The sequence below is a fragment of the Lepidochelys kempii genome, chromosome 4, assembly GCF_965140285.1.
Source record: "Lepidochelys kempii isolate rLepKem1 chromosome 4, rLepKem1.hap1, whole genome shotgun sequence".
Lineage (NCBI taxonomy): Eukaryota > Metazoa > Chordata > Testudines > Cheloniidae > Lepidochelys > Lepidochelys kempii.
In genome coordinates, this window is record NC_136383.1 from 139,184,317 (window position 1) to 139,200,306 (window position 15,990).

A 15,990-nucleotide genomic window follows, 5' to 3' on the forward strand; every position below is an offset into this window, starting at 1 on the left:
GCTGGCACGGTTTCATCCCTGGTGCAAGCAGGTGCAGCTGTTCAGCCCAGCAGAGTTACACATGCTTGCACTGGGGCTGAACAGAGCCACGTGAAAATGCAACCCACTCATACTACAAAAAGCAAACCCAGGACCTAGGGATCCAATGGCATGAACCTTGATTGACTAAGTGACAGGATCAGGTCTGTTAATTGAGGCATGCATAACTCTAACTCCTCTTGCAACTAGAGATGGGCCCAAACCAGATCTAAAGATCACCCACACTTTTGGGGAAAGTCCTGATCCAGGCCTGATCTCTATAACGGGCCAGAACCAAATCACCAGACCCAGGGACACCCATGTTTTGGAACAGTTACGATTTGGGACCAAGCTGTGTGTCTGGCCTTAATTGCTGCAGCGGGTCGAAGGCAGCCCAACTGACCCAAACACTCCACATCTTGGGGATTGTCAATCTAAACTTCACAGCTTGAACTGCTCTCCAGCTACCACCATCTTGCAACTTCCCAAACCCCTCGCACCCGTCAGCACCTCACTAAAGATGGAATTCACCCCAGAGCAGGTGCCCAGCACAAAGCCCAGGCATCACTTAGGACCCACTTAAGAATTAAGGGTGCAGAAGCATCACGCCAGTCCTCCGCACCAGAGTGAATTTCACCCTACTTGCCTTGCTGTTAGAAAACTGTCCCAGATCAGGCACAAAATCCACATACCTATCTTTCCTCAGGTGACTAATAGAAGTAAAAAGCTAATGCTATTCATTGGGCTCACCCATCAAAACGATCGCTTGCCCGTGTTGGGCAGAATTTCATATAAAATCATAACTAAATATATGGGGAAGAGACGAACAACTCTGCAGACACGGTAAGCTCACCTCATCCAGACTGGCGGACAGCTCGCTCTGGAGGAGGAAGAGAGAAAGGACATTAAAATATCATTATCTAACACACTCACACATGCACGCTCTGCACCGCAGGAAACATCCTGCAGCTGTTTGGAAATAAGCCCCTTTTTGAAAGTAATGCTGATGTCATGGCTCAGGGCAATACAGGCAACGATGCATCTGAGAGCCAGTCGCTCTTACAGCTAGCTGCCTAGCGTAATGCACGTGTAACAGGGTGGCTTGGTTTTAAGGGCTGGAGGGCCTGGGCCAGCCAACCCTGATTACAAAGGAAACACACCTGGGTCGGATCAGGGGCTTCCTTATAAAGAGCAGCAGGACAGCGTGGGCTCTGGCTGCCCGGGAGAGGAAGTCAAGGCTAGCGCTCTGGCCAGAAAAGGATCCGGGCAGAGCTAGGGCTCTGTGTGCAGCAGAAGCACCAGCGCTGAGTGTAACCCTTCGTGTTACGGTTAGGGACTTTGATTGGCATGCTGAGGATTGCGTGAACCATTTCTGTTATTAAACCAGCCTGAGGTGGGGGTGCTCTGAGCCAGAAGAGAGACTGTGTGGAGTTCCTACAGGGTTCACAAAAGGAGGCTAACAGGGAGGGGTAGGGTGCCTGGCCACAAGGTCTCTGTGGTGCCCTGCTACCAATTTCACAGGTGATTAAAACATTCTGCTCCCGGGGTCCAATTTGTTGTGTCCTTACCTACTGGCCATCTCGCCCCTAGCTCGGTCCCTCTCTCCCTTTAGGTAGGGAGTCCACAGGCCCCCAGCTGTTAGTAAGTTGTCCTACTGCACAAGGCCAGTGCAGCTGTGGGATTCCTAGAAAGGGCAGGAGGGCCATAGACGGCTCTCAGAGCTGAAGAGAGAGGTGACCCCATACATGTAGAGCACGGCCATCATTCGCTGATATTTTATCTGCTCAGAATAGAGCTGGTACAAAAAAAATTCATTTGAATATTTGTCTAATGAAAACTTGCCTTTTTCACAACTCAAAACTTTGTGAAAAGTTTTAATTTCCCTGAACTAGTTCATTTTCTCATCAAAAATGAAAATCTCCGCATTTCAAACACGTAACTTTTTTCTATGTGTCCCTTTCTCCCACTTTTCCCCTTATGTCTTTTCACCTCTGAGCACCATAGAATGAATATCGAGGGTCTGAGGGGTTTTTGTGGGGCTGTCAATCGCAGTTAACTCACACGATTAACTTAAAATTATTAATCATGATTTTAAAAAATTAATCGCAGTTTTAACCACACTGTTAAACAATAGAATACCAATTGAAATTTATAAAATATTTTGGATGTTTTTCTACATTTTAAAATATATTTATTTCAATTACAACACAGAATACAAAGTGTACAGTGCTCACTTTATATTATTTTTATTACAAATATTTGCACTGTAAAAATGATAAACAAAAGAAATAGTATTTTTCAATTCACCTCATACAAGTACTGTAGTGCAATCTCTATCGTGAAAGTGTAACTTACAAATGTAGAATTTTTTTTGTTACATAACTGCACTCAAAAACAAAACAATGTAAAACTTTAGAGCCCACAAGTTCACTCAGTCCTACTTCTTGTTCAGCCAATCGCTCAGTCAAACAAGTTTGTTTACATTTACAGGAGATAATATTGCCCGCTTCTTATTTACAATGTCACCAGAAAGTGAGAACAGGCATTTGTGTGGCACTTTTGTAGCCAGCATTGCAAGGTATTCACGTGCCAGAAATTCTAAACATTCGTATGCCCCTTCAAGCTTCAGCCACCACTCCGGAGGACATGCTTCCATGATGATGACGTTCATTAAAAAAAAAAGTGTGTTAATTAAATTTGTGACTGAACATCTTGGGGGAAAATTGTATGTCCCCTGATCTGTTATACCAGTCTCAGATGCTGACCCAGCACATGCGGTTCATTTTAAGAACATTTTCACTGCAGATCTGACAAAATGCAAAGAAGGTACTAATGTGAGATTTCTAAAAATAGCTACAGCACTCAACCCAAGGTTTAAGAATCTAAAGTGCCTTCCAAAATCTGAGAGGGACGAGGTGTGGAGCATGCTTTCAGAAGTCTTAAAAGAGCAACACTCTGATGCGGAAACTACAGAACCCGAACCACCAGTAAAGAAAATCAACCTTCAGCTGGTGGCGGAAGATAATGAAAGCCAACATGTGTCAGTCTGCACTGCTTTGGATAGTTATTGAGCAGAACCCATCATCAGCATGGAAGCATGTCCTCTGGAACGGTGGTCAAAGCATGAAGGGATATATGAATCCTTACCACATCTAGCATATAAATATCTTGTGACACCGGCTACAACAGTGCCATATCAATGCCTGTTCTCACTTTCAGGTGACGTTGTAAACAAGCAGCGGGCAGCATTATTTCCTGCGACTGTAAACAAACTTGTTCGTCTGAGCGACTGGCTGAACAAGAAGTAGGACTGAGTGAATTAAAGTTTTACATTGTTTTATTTTTGAGTGCAGTTATTTTTTTGTATATAATTCTACATTTGTAAATTCAACTTTCACGATAAAGACATTGCACTACAGTACTTATATTGGGTGAACTGAAAAATACTAATTCTTTTGTTTCTTTTCTACAGTGAAAATATTTGTAATAAAAATAAATACAAAGTAAGCACTGTGCACTTTGTATTCTGTGTTGTAATTGAAATCAATATATTTGAAAATGTAGAAAACATCCACAAATATTTAAATTAATGGTATTCTATTATCATTTAACAGCATGATTAATCATGCAGTTAATCATGATTAATTTTTTTAATCACTTGATAGCCCTACTTTTCTTTTTCCACTCTAACTTTTTCAAAATTTCCTCAACTTTAGAAAAGCTACAAAATAGCCAACGGAAAAAGGAAACACTGTAATTCTGCTACTCCTCTACCTTTTCAAAGTTAGAGAAGTTTTGAAGCTTTACAAGTGGCAGAGTTAGTTTCATTTTTTCCTTTTGCTGCTCTGTAACTTCACAAAAAGTGGAGAAGTTTTTAACAATTTTAGAGTAGCAAAATGAGAAGTTGAGGGGGTGGGGTGGAACTAACAATTTAGGGGAAAATAAAATCTTGGACATCATGTATTTAATTGCACTTAGTGGCAAGAAGGAAAAAGATGGGAAGGAGATAAAAGAAGATTCAAAGTTTTGAAAATTTACCAAAGAAGTCAGAAAAATGACAACTTGCTCTGTTTCAAACCTCCCAAAATGGAACCAACTTTGAAATTTCAAATTTTTCCAAAAGCATTTGTTCATTTTCTGGCTAGCTCTCCTGTGTAGCATGAGACACATTACGCCTGTATCTGTTTTCAGGGTGAAACCTGGCTGTCCATGCTCAGACTATGAAAACATTCCATGTAGCTTCACCCGGCCTCCTCCATCCCAAGCCCCTCTTGCCAACTTGTTCCAAGGGGGAAGAAGGGGCGGGTGTAGCAGGAGTGTGGTACAGGGCAGAGCAGGGCAGAGAGGATGGTGGGTGGGTGAGGATGCCAGTGGGGGCAGGAGCAGCAGGTGGTAGGTAGGGTAGATGGAGCCTGCCAGGCCAAGGAGGGGGGGAAAGGCGGCTGTGCTGATGGGGATGCCACAACCCTTTGATCTGGGGGCTGTGCTGTGGCGCCGTTAACATGGCATGTTGCGATGAAAGGGTTAAACCCAGCCATCACTAGAACCCGTGGGGCCTGGGCTGCAGAGGCCAGCAGCCGGCAGACAGAGAGCAGGAATCTCTCTGGCATCTCTCAGAGACATACACCACGGCTCTGGGGACGGCTCACAGGGCTCCAAGCCTGGGGGCTGAGCTCCACAGTCAAGGGAACGTCAGCAGTGAAATCAATCTGAGCAGGACGGATCACAGGAGCCTGACTCAGGCAAAGCTCCTAGGACATTAATGGGAGTTTGCTAGAGCTGGGGCTTGGGGATCTGGACCATTGGGGGAGTGTTTCAGGCCCTCAGAGTGGTCACTGTGATGCAAGCATTACCTCGAAGCCAGGGAGATGGTGAACAGCCGGCTGTGGAGAGCAAAACACAAACCGTCAGTGGATGATCCCTGCATTGTCACCAGAGAGCCTCTGCTCTGTTCTCTGCGAGAACATTCACACCCTCACAGCCAGGTCCTGCTCCCAGCAACGCCAACTGACTTCCCAGGCCTCTGGGGACCTACGGTAAGGCCACATCCCTGGGCGGATCATTGTTTGTGGGGACTGAACGCGGGACGGCTGGATCAGAGTGCACGAGTCTCTACTGGCTGAGCTACAGAAGCTGGCTCTGTTAAGGTCAAGCCTTTAGAGACTCATATGCACCTACGTGGTCCGGCCGCTGTGTAAGCATGGGCTACGCTGTCACGATACCTGCCTTATCTCTGGAGACGTTAACACACGGCAAGGCCAATGAGTGTCAAATTCGGTGTCCTCCATCAGCCCCACACAACCATCCCCCAACCAATTCCCTCTCTCTCTACTGGCAGCCACTCACCCACGCTGTTCTTTCCGGCCAGAAATGTTACCTTGGCGCTTGCCAAGGTCAATAGCTCTCGCTGGCCAGCTGGCTCGGGGTGCCCACGCACTGGGCAGCCTGTCTCATTCCCCAAGGTGTTTTTCCCTACCACACAGCTCCTCCTTGCTTCTTCCACTGTCTGCCATGCATGTGGGGGGTGCCCTGTACCCACCCACAGCCCCAAGCTACTGGTAATGCCAAACACTGGTAATGAGGACATCACAAGTGCAGACCCCGAGCTCTAGAACAGCAGGGCCTGAATGTCCCGCGTCTCCCGCTTAGATCCTGGAGCAGGAGGGAGAGAGAAGCAGCAGGGGGAGGGAGGAGAGAACTCAATGAGCGACCTTAACATTTCCTGGGGAAGCAGCCACTTCCCTCGCCTTCCATCCCACGCACTCTCCTGGCACTGGGACAATCTGGGGAGCAGCCAAACCCGGGTGAGTGGAACAGCACATGGAGGTGAAGACGGCGCGGGGGCGGCCTGCGCATGGTGGGGGGTAAGATAAGCACTTATGGGGCCAAAGAAGAGTCTCTCCCAACTGGTCTGCGGCCAAAGACCAGTTGCTTTCCCATCAGCTTGTTAAAGGAGAGACACTTGACGTGGACGCTTGCTGCTCAGCCTGCTCTTCCCATCTCTACATACAAACCCTCCAGAAGCTCATTCTAGGCTCCCAGGGTGAGCCCTGCAACTGTGGGGAGGATCCACTGTGTTCTCCATGCAGCACAAAGGAGCCAAATCCCAGCTCAGCCCTAGCTCTAGAGCCGCGAGCAACGCCTCCACAGTCTGAGCTGGACTCTTCCAGAGTCAGAGAGACTGAGGTAGGGGCACCAGGCAGCCAATGCTCTGGTTTCGCAAAAGCTGAATGAAGGAACCGCTGGCCTCAAATGGCAGAAAGTGCCTCCCTTCAGGTGGCTGCTGGGCTAGACAGCAGCAGCCCCGCCTAAATGTGGCAACCAAGACGGGAAAGGAACCACTGAGATGACCCGTGCCCTTGGAATATCCTGCATCTGTTAAAGCTGGTTGCAGGCAACTGGAGAGCTATTTTAGCCAGCAAACTGGCCCATGTGGACTGGCCCAAATTGGTTCCCAGCCCCTGCACGCTCGAAGCTTGACCCTGCTAAGCACCCATAGATTCCAAAGAGATCTGGTTTCATAATTCCAGGGGAAGTCCTTTCCAGGTCTCACCTTCTCTCTCTGAATCAGTTCAAAGGCGGCGAGCAGCTCTCCTGCACTTCGGTTCCCCCTAGTGATAGGGTGCCAGGACAGCCTCGGGGAGCGCTCCAAGCTGGGTTTGCAAATGCAGCGGCCCATGAACTCATCCGCACCCTGAAAGCAACACACTGGCTGTCATGGAGGTCGCGGAGGCCTCGCTCATAGTCCTATTTCTTGGCTTAGGTGGCTACCCCCCACCGGTCTCACTTGCTATGGCTAACCCCTTTCATTCCAACATTGGGAGTCAGGGCAAAACATTCATGAGATTGGGTTAAAAAATCGTGAGATTTTTAAAAAATCATAAATTTGGGGGCTTTTAAATTTGCCTTCTGGCTTTGGAGCCTTTAGGGGTCATGTTTTTAAGCTTCTCTCTGTAACCATCATGGCTAGAAATTTACATTTTTTAAATGAAAGGTGAAATTCTCACAGAAGCACCTGACTCCAGGAGCTGGCACTTTGAGTAAAATATCACCCACTATCAGCAATGTGCAATAAAATCACAGGAGTTGGCCAGTTAAACTGTCTGCAGGAACTCCCAAGCTAGAAAGTCCATGACCATGGGAACGTGAATGACATTTAGGCTTTGAAAGGGTTTTCTCCCAACATTATTTTGTGGGGGAGTGGAGAGGGAGTGGGTTTCAGGAAGTAAGAAGCAGCAGTACTGGGCAGTTTTTATGATCTGTATTACAGTAGCACCTGGAGGCCTTAATCAGGAGCAGGGAACACCAATTGCGCTAGGTGCTGTACAAATATAATACAAAAAACAGTCCCTGCCCCTAGAGAGCTTCAGCCCAAATCCTGAAAGGTATTACAATGGAAGTTAAGAGCATCTGGGCCTTCCAGCTTTGACAGCGAGAAGATGTGAGCAGGGTATAGAACACAAAACAAGGAGAGAAGGGTCACAACAGTTGGAACACAAGGCAGCAATTATTAGTAATATTTAGGCCATGCCAAGAGGCTCTAGCTGAACTCAAGGCCCAACTGTGCAAGGTGCTGTGCAAACACCTAGTGAGAGACAGTCCTTGCCCCCAAAGAGCTTCAGATCTAAACAAAAATAAGGGTGAGAGAAATTAAAAAACCACAATCCCCACTTTGCACAAGGGGCAATAGGGCAAAGAGCACGACATGCCCAAGGTCACCAGGAACTGGGCCCACATCTCCTGATCCCCAGTCCAGCACACTAACCATGGACCCAGTCCCCCACCCTCGAAGAGCTGCAGAGAGATGAGTAGGAGGCCGTCCTAGCAAAGTACGTCATTGCCCATGAAACATTACAGAAAGAGCGAGTCTCTGGCTGACAGCACACGCAGGTGCAGAGGGACAGAATAACCCATCACTCAGGCCTAGTCAAACACGTACATCTGGGCCCTACTTCCCCATACGGCTCCGGGCTCCATCATGACAGAGAGACAGCCAGGCCAAATTAGAGCGAGTGGCATTGGACCCGGAACATGTGGTCACAGCGCCACTCAAGTTTGGCTCCATTATGACAGGGGTGGTCGGGCCAAATCGGGGGGCCCCTCAAATTTGGGCCCAAGGCACATGCCTAGTTTGCCTACGCCTTAATCCAGCCCTGCAGATAGGTCCGCACGGTGCATGATAACACTTACATAGGTGTCGTGGTCGTAAATCTCCACAACGATGTTGGGGGGGACATCGGCAACATTCTGGGGATCCCCGAAGATCTCGACCTCGTAGAAGATGAGAGTCTGGTCCCAGGTGGGATTCAAGGTGTTCTTCACCACCACCGTCTTCTGGCTTTGGTGGAGGAAGGAGACGGTGGCGTACGGATCTGCAGCGAAGGGAGGTGGGGAGTTAGGGAAATCACAGGAGTGTATAAACAGGGCTATGTCTGTCCATACTGGAAACAGGAATGGGAGGAAAGGGCAATACGAAGTTCAACGTGTAGCAAAATCCGTGATGAGCCACTGAGTACTACAGTCTTCTAGAAAGCCCTAGGCTGCTCCCATCTCTCCTGGCTCCACAATGGCCAAAATGCTGCTGTCCAAGGATCTACTGTATATACTGTATATACACTAGTGCCTCTCACCCAAGGCTCTGAAAGTACTTTACAGGCACTGGGAACTAACCTGAGGCAGTACAGCCCAGCCCAGCGGGTAGGGCACCTGACTGGGCGTGAGGAGACCTGGGCTCTTCCCAGCTCTGCTGCTCACATGAACCTGGGCGAGTCACCACTCTTTGCCTCAGTTTCCCCATCTGTCATGATGATCACCTTCTTTAGTGAGGTTTCAGACTAGCAGTCGTGTTAGTCTGTATCCGCAAAAAGAAAAGGAGGACTTGTGGCACCTTAGAGACTCACCAATTTATTTAAGCATAAGCTTTCGTGAGCTACAGCTCACTTCATCGGACGCATACTGTGGAAAATGTAGCTCATGAAAGCTTATGCTCAAATAAACCTGTGAGTCTCTAAGGTGCCACAAGTCCCCCTTTTCTTCTTTAGTAAGATGCTTTGAGCTCTATGGATAAAAAGTGCTAGGGGATGCTATTATCTAGCTCCAGCGGCTTAATGGCTCTAAGAGTGGCTGCCTATGCTAGGAAGTGCAGGTTCAGGTCCCAGCGGGGTGAGGAGGTTATTAGCAGCTGGTCTGCCGGCGCAGATGTGCGGCTTGGGCTGAGGCCCTGGGCTGGCAGAAGTAAAGACGACGCCTGTGTTATGTGGAAGCTCAGATGACCCTACGGTTCCCTTCTGGCCTTAAAATTGACAAGACATTAATGCTGGCTATGAAGCTAGAGGTTGTTCTACGTCTCTCCTCCAGTACATCGGGGCTTATAACCCTCTAACAAAGTGGTGAGTCAGACTGCAGCAGCCACGTGGGTAAGCAGAACAGTCACTAGCTCCCGCGTGGATATGGAGGGGAACACGTGTCTCACTGAGACTGGGTAAATTGTCATAGGCTAAGATGGAGGCAGTTCTGCCTTCATTGCTGGGTGGCTGGCCAGCAGCAGCCACTCTCCAGCCGCCCAGGTCTGAAGGCAGGGCCACCGCCCGCAGCAGTGCAGAAGTGAGGGTGGCCTGGCATAGTTACTTAGCTCTGGAAGGATCTGCACTGATGCCGCAAAAGCTATGTCCAGTACCAAGAGTGGTGGTGTGGGGGTTGTCACAGCCTGAAATATTTTCAAAAGGAGGCCCAGCAAAAAAAGTTTGAGTTCCCCAGGCTAAGCTCCTAGACTTTCAGAGCACGGACTTTCTTCTTGGAATAGGCCCCAAAAAGAAACAGAAGATACCTCAGCTGAGCATGCAGGCAACAGACCCTCTAGCATAACAGCCTCACCCCTTTTGCCTAGTGCAGTGCATTGTTGAGATCAGGTGTGAAGACAAGTCCCACTGTAACCTGCACCCTTAGCTTGCTGGACTGGGAGAAGGAGCTAAGGAGTGCCTAGTGGGCCAGACAGCAAGCAAGGCAATTAACACCTGAAACATGTTATTTGTCACCACTGTAGCATCATCCCTCCCAAGCAGCTTCACAAAGTCCATATTCCAAACTTTCCCCCTGAAATGCAGCCAACTCTGGGGAAATGCCTCCCAATCATCAACAGTGCCATGGGAATACAACAGGGAAGAGTATTTTGGCCAAGGGCACCCTGATGGATTGAAAATTCGCCAAAGGATTCTCAGGACAGGACGAGTGCCCATTAAGGTCTCACCTGTAAGACCTTAGAGCAAACGTTATCATTCATTATCTGGTAGCACCAAGAGATCCCAGCCAGGGGCCAGGGTCCCATTGTGCTTGACCGTGCATACAACAAAAAAGACAGCCTCAGCCCCAAAAAGCTCATGCTCTAACTTGCTTGCAAATCAATTTATCTACCTCAAAAGGACTGAGTAAGCACCCCAGTGAATCCAACCCAGAGAGGCAGGGAGCAATGGCTTTCTAAGCCCACGGCTTCACCCACCAGAAAACTGGGGACAGATTAAGCAGCGTTGTGTGTACTGTACTCTCTCTCCCGCACGCTCCTTAGTCCTGCCCCGCCTTTGTTGAATTCCCAGCTGATGCAGCTGTGTTTAATGAGCTGGGCTTTTTGCGATGCCACGGGCTACACTACAGCATGGACAGAACCTTTTCCACTTGTGCACTTTTTTCCAGGACAAGGAAGGCAGCAGAATCCATTACAATAAACAAAAAAACATGTGTTTGGGCCTGGGTTTAAAAAAAAGCAGGGGGGGGGAATTGTCTTTATAAAGCCCTTTTGTTTGGACCCTTGTGTGTGTGGCAGGGTTTATTTTTGTAACGGTGTAAAGTGCCTTTAATGAACTCTGCTTTGTTAAAGCAAGTGAGATCATAAGTACGCATTGTAACATTTTGTTGCTCATGTTGTCTTTGGCTGCGTTTTTCCTAAGGAAGGGACTCCCTCTCTTCCCAGCCAATCAGGAGACATGAAATCACCCCCTCAAAGCCGGTCTGAGTTTTATTTTAGACAACAAACTCATTGTGGAGGCAGAGAGGAGAAAAGATTTGGGTGGACTCTGACACTATTTGATTGTTCACTCTTTCCCACCTCTTCCCTCCTGTTTCAAAATAAAGGGTGAAATAACACCAAAGATCCCCACCCTTCCCCCTACCAGAGTCAAAAAGCTGCAAAAGGAATAGAAGGAATATGTTGGTGGCTCAGTGCAGGGCTACCACAGCCTTCTGGCTTCTAAAGCTGCTAGGGAACCCGGTTCTGTGTTTTAATACAAAGGCAGTGAGTGTCTCTTGTCTAATGGTGAGCACTGGGGACTGGGTGTCATGACTCCTGAGTTCTATTTCTACTCTACTGTTGCACAGGCTCAGTCAGATGGAATCTTCAGAGAATTCAGCTGCCAAACTCTAACAAGTCTCCACTGAGCATGTGCGAATGAAGACTTATAGCTCAGCCATATTTGGGTGTATGATCACAGAGATGGCCGACAGCATAGCCCTGACACCAGGACGATCCCCTGGCAAATCTCAAGTCCTTGCCCCAAAACATGGGAGCATCTCAATGAAATGATCATGAAAAAAAACCCTGTAACATGTCTCTTTCCCCAGCCTCTTTCTGGAAAAAAAAACATTTTTGCAGAAAGTTTAAAAAAAAAAATTCAGCCTGAGGCATGGAAAATTTCAGCCAAAACTGTTATGATTTGGCAAATTTATAAGAAACTGAAAACAGGGCCTTCTAATGGGAAGTGTTGGGCAACCTTAATGATAGACAGTGCTACCAGCCCCACTGAGAATACAGACAAGTGTTTATTATCACATAAAATGCTCCATATTTCTCAGGATATAAAACACCACTCACCTCGCTTCTAGTTGGGATGAAATCCTTCATGATAGGCACATTTTAGTACAATTAAAAAGACAGGATACAGATGCTCTTAATCCCATGAAAATCTGGTTTGAGTCCCAGCTCCTTTAAGAAAAACACCCCTAGCCTTTCAATTCCCGCACCTCCTATCCAAAGTTTCCAGGGTGGACAGACTGCTCTGATTTAGTGTTTGGTAGTAAAAATAAATACTAAAGATTTTATAGATGTGCCAGTGTCAGGTATTTTCTTTTCCAACTGGCTTTTCACTCAATTCTTTCATTCACAATAAACACGACGTGAGCCGGGCCTCCCCCTTCAGAGAGGTTCTTTGGTTCACAACAAGCCCAGGAGCTTAAACTCCCTGTTTCTTTGTTGGAAGGAAGAGGAGGATGGTCGGAGGGAAGGGAGCAGAGGAGGGATTCAGGGGTTAAGTGGGGAATGGAAAAAGTGATGTTCTTTCTTCATCCCATTCCAATCTGATCTTAATTTGTACAGTCGCTGGTGTTTTGTTAACATTAAAGTTCCCAGGCCAGACTTCCAGAAGGAATTCCCTTTCAGATCTCCCTCAACGCTATTAAACAAACAAAAAGAAAGAAAGAAAAAGAAAAAGGAAGATGGACAGAGGAGGAGAAAGCCGAGATACCAATATCTCTGCCCGTTATGAAAGATGGGGCCTACAGGTTGCCAACTCTCCAGGACTGGCCTGGAGTCTTCAGGAATTAAAGATTAATCTTTAATTAAAGATGATGTCACGTGATGAAATCTCCAGGAATATGTCCAACCTGAACTGGCAACCCTAGACCTAGTGCAGCTCTCACATGATACATTAACAAAAAGGGCATGGCACCTCTCTGGAGAGATCATCGGCAGGTCTCGGGTTGGTGTCAGCAGCTGCTAGGGGCTTGTTTCCACCAAGAACGCTCTGTTAAACCCCTTTTGAATGAACACCCCCCTTGAGGGGCAGGCTGCCTGCATGTGCTCTGGGGTCTCTGACAGGATTAGATGTGCTCTGTTAGCATCCTGCACCTCCTTCTCCCCTCCTCATTCGTCTCATGCAGCCATAATGGCACTGGAGTCATTTCCGACCCACAGTGGGTTATGGGCGAGGGGAATCAGAGCCCTGCTCTACAGATGCACAGGGTCATCTGCTCCTGTTTACACCACTGTAAATCCAGCCAGTCCAATTAATGCAGGTGTCACAGGGCAGGCTCTCTCCCACTCTGGGGTCCCTTAGAGTCTTGGAGGCTTCTTGCTTGTCAACACCTCTGGGTGTTTTGTTTTATTGATGTTACCACCACCAAATTCCCATCACAATCCCTGTGCAACATGTCTACCTACCGTGTCCTTTGACCCTCAGCCCTTCCTCCAGGAAGTGGGAGTGTTCTTTGCAGCCAGAGACCTAGCCTCCAACAGCCTCTGCTAGCACCCCCTCCCGTTGCATATCCTTCCTGTGCTTTTAACTAGCCTCCCCAGCTGGTGGGATAATTAGCTCATCAATGCCAAGTCTGCTTAGGCAATTAAGTACTCTCCACCTCCATCAAGTCTTTCCTGGTGGACTTAATTATTGCTGACGTGGTCAGCGTGCTGGGTCAGCTACGGGCTCTCAGCACTCTGTCCCACAGGGGTAAATAAAATGAGAATTTGGCAAATTGCTGAGTGCAACTCGCTGCTGAGAGGCTGATACAAAGGGCCGTGTTGTGATCTCTGTTACCTTGGTGGTAACTCGACTGAAGCTAATTGAATTTCTCTGGATTTGCACTGGCCAGCATCTCTGAGAACAGCATTTGTTCCCTGGGACACCCTGGAGAGGCTTCCTGCTACCAGACAGCTGGCTGGTTCACTCAGAAGCTACTCCAAAGTCAGCTGTAGGCGTCTTGACAGCCTCCTCAGCAGGATGACGCCGAGAGACGCTTACATATGGGAATCCTGTTCTCTCACCACTCCGATGTTGCTTTTGGTGTGGTGATAACCAGGGGTTGCATGCGCCCAGCTCAACTGTTCTCCTAACTCTTCCTCTGTCACCAGTCCCTGGTTTTACCTCTCCTCCCCTCTCACTGTTCTTGGCCTCAGTGACAGCTTGTGGCAGTGAGTTCCACCATCTAATTATACCCTGTGGGGGGTCAGTATCATTTCTCCTGTCTTACAGATGGGGTGTGCTGAGCCATAGAGAGGGTAAGTGACTTACCTGAGGTTATGCAGTACCTTTGTGGCAGCACTGGACTCAGACCTCTGGGAAAAAGTCCAAAGAGCCATGGTCTCTGCTTCTGCTGGGATCATCTGAGATGGGAGTTTGTGGTCTGTTCAAAAGAACTCAGAGACCCACGAAACTCCTCTCAGACCATCCAGTGGGAGAGACTTAGGCTTGCCACAGACGTTGGCCAGATCCACATGAGAGGCAGAAAGGCTCCAACCTCCATTACCTAACCTCCGATGACTGCATCCCTGTCAGCCCTCCCAGACAAAGGAGCCCCCCAGTGGGCATTCCACACTCAGATTCTGAAGCTAGCTCTAAGCCTTGAGGAATGGAGGAATGTCCATGCCATTACTGCACATGCCACGCTCTCTCCTTCCTCTGCAGAAAGAAATTGAAAATGGGAGAAAGTGGGTGTCCGCAGCAGCACAATGAAGGGATCCATGCGCGGTCTCTCCATTAATCTCAGTGCTGTGTTCACTCTGAAACTGAATAACAGCCACCTAAATGCCCACAGTGTGAACTGTTATTGATCAGTTTAAGGAAGGCGCAGGCAATGGGCTCCTTCAGTCAAATGCCCTGCTGCTTTGTCACAGCTGTGGCTCTCAGCCACATGGACTCAGCCAGAGAAGGACCCTGAAGACTTCCCTTGTAACTTACCCAGTCTGCTGCTCTGCTCTTCTTCAACAGCTGATTATTACTGCATATAGGACATCCCAGCTAAGAGTCCCAAAATACGTGGCAAGCATCACATGGGAATCACCAGACTGGATCAGCCCTGAGGTCCATCTGTTCCAGTATCCCATCTCTGACAGTGGCCAGCAGCAGATGCTGCAGAGAAATGTGTGACTAAACTCACTGTAGCAGATGTAGGATCACCTGTCCCCCATGAAGGCCTCATATTGATCCCTAATAGATAGAGATCAGCAGGATCCTGAAGCAGCAGGATTTCAAAAAAACTGGCATCAACTGTTATACTCTGGATGGTCTTGTTATCCATATAAATGTCCAGTCTCTCGTAGAGTCTTGCTACATGACATCCAGTAGCAGTGAGTTCCATCATCTAATTGTGCCTCACCAGACCCCAGGGGTAGGTCAGTTCATTATTCCCATTTTACAGATGGGTGAGCTCAGCAACAAAGGCGGGAAGTGACTTGCCCAAGGTCACACTGCAGACACATAATAAAGCTGGGGAGAGAACCCAGGCATCCTGACCCCCAGTTCCTACTTCTAACCATTAGACAACACTCCCCCCGCCTACAACTAGGCCTGGAACACAGGAATTGTGACCCTCATACCCTCCGCTCTAACCATTAGATCATACTCTTCAAGGTAGGCAGAACCTGTGGTGTGGTGATAGAGTTCCTAGCTGCAGTGGAGAGCTTAATAACATAGCAGTTTCTTGGTCAGGATGTCCTCTAGCCGCTGCTGAAAGCATGGCTCTCTGTGTTTATATCTTCACATGACATGGAGTCAAAAGTGAGTGAATCCCTCTCTCTAAATAAGGAGTAAAGGAAAGGAAAGAGGCCCCCAGGGTGGTGAGCGAGTGGGGAAAGTGGAAAGCCAGGGAGGAGGCCTGTGAAAGCTGCAGCAGGAAGGAGGCAGAGCCCTGTCTCAGCGCAGCAATGGAGCCCATGGCGCAAATGGTGCCGCTAGAGACGTTTGATTTTGCGGGATGTTTTGATCCTTGCTGGATCCGTAGATCTGAGTGATCCCAGGTGGCTTCTGGTTTAACAGAGAAAGCACAAGGACACCAGGTAAATGCTCTGATATTTGCCAAGGGTGATGCTGCTGTCCTATGTACCTTACCTCTCACTGGTGAGAAAAAGAAAGAATACTCCAAAGTGAAAGGCTTTTGATGCCCATTTCTTAGGCAGAGAGAATATTACATATGAAAGGGCCAAATTTATAGGAG

General features: G+C 48.1%; 1 protein-coding gene across 4 annotated transcripts in view; it reads right to left on the minus strand.

The window, feature by feature from the left end:
• Window positions 1–15,990, minus strand: part of DYSF (dysferlin) — a 307,503-nt gene that overhangs the window by 100,308 nt on the left and 191,205 nt on the right. For all 4 annotated transcript variants that reach the window (XM_073343024.2, XM_073343025.2, XM_073343023.2 and 1 more), the window contains exons 32-35: window positions 8,209–8,390; window positions 6,572–6,712; window positions 4,872–4,901; window positions 872–898 (exon numbers count right to left, since the gene is read on the minus strand). In XM_073343024.2, the coding sequence (XP_073199125.2) occupies window positions 872–898; window positions 4,872–4,901; window positions 6,572–6,712; window positions 8,209–8,390 (380 nt within the window). The remainder of the gene's footprint in view (window positions 1–871; window positions 899–4,871; window positions 4,902–6,571; window positions 6,713–8,208; window positions 8,391–15,990) is intronic.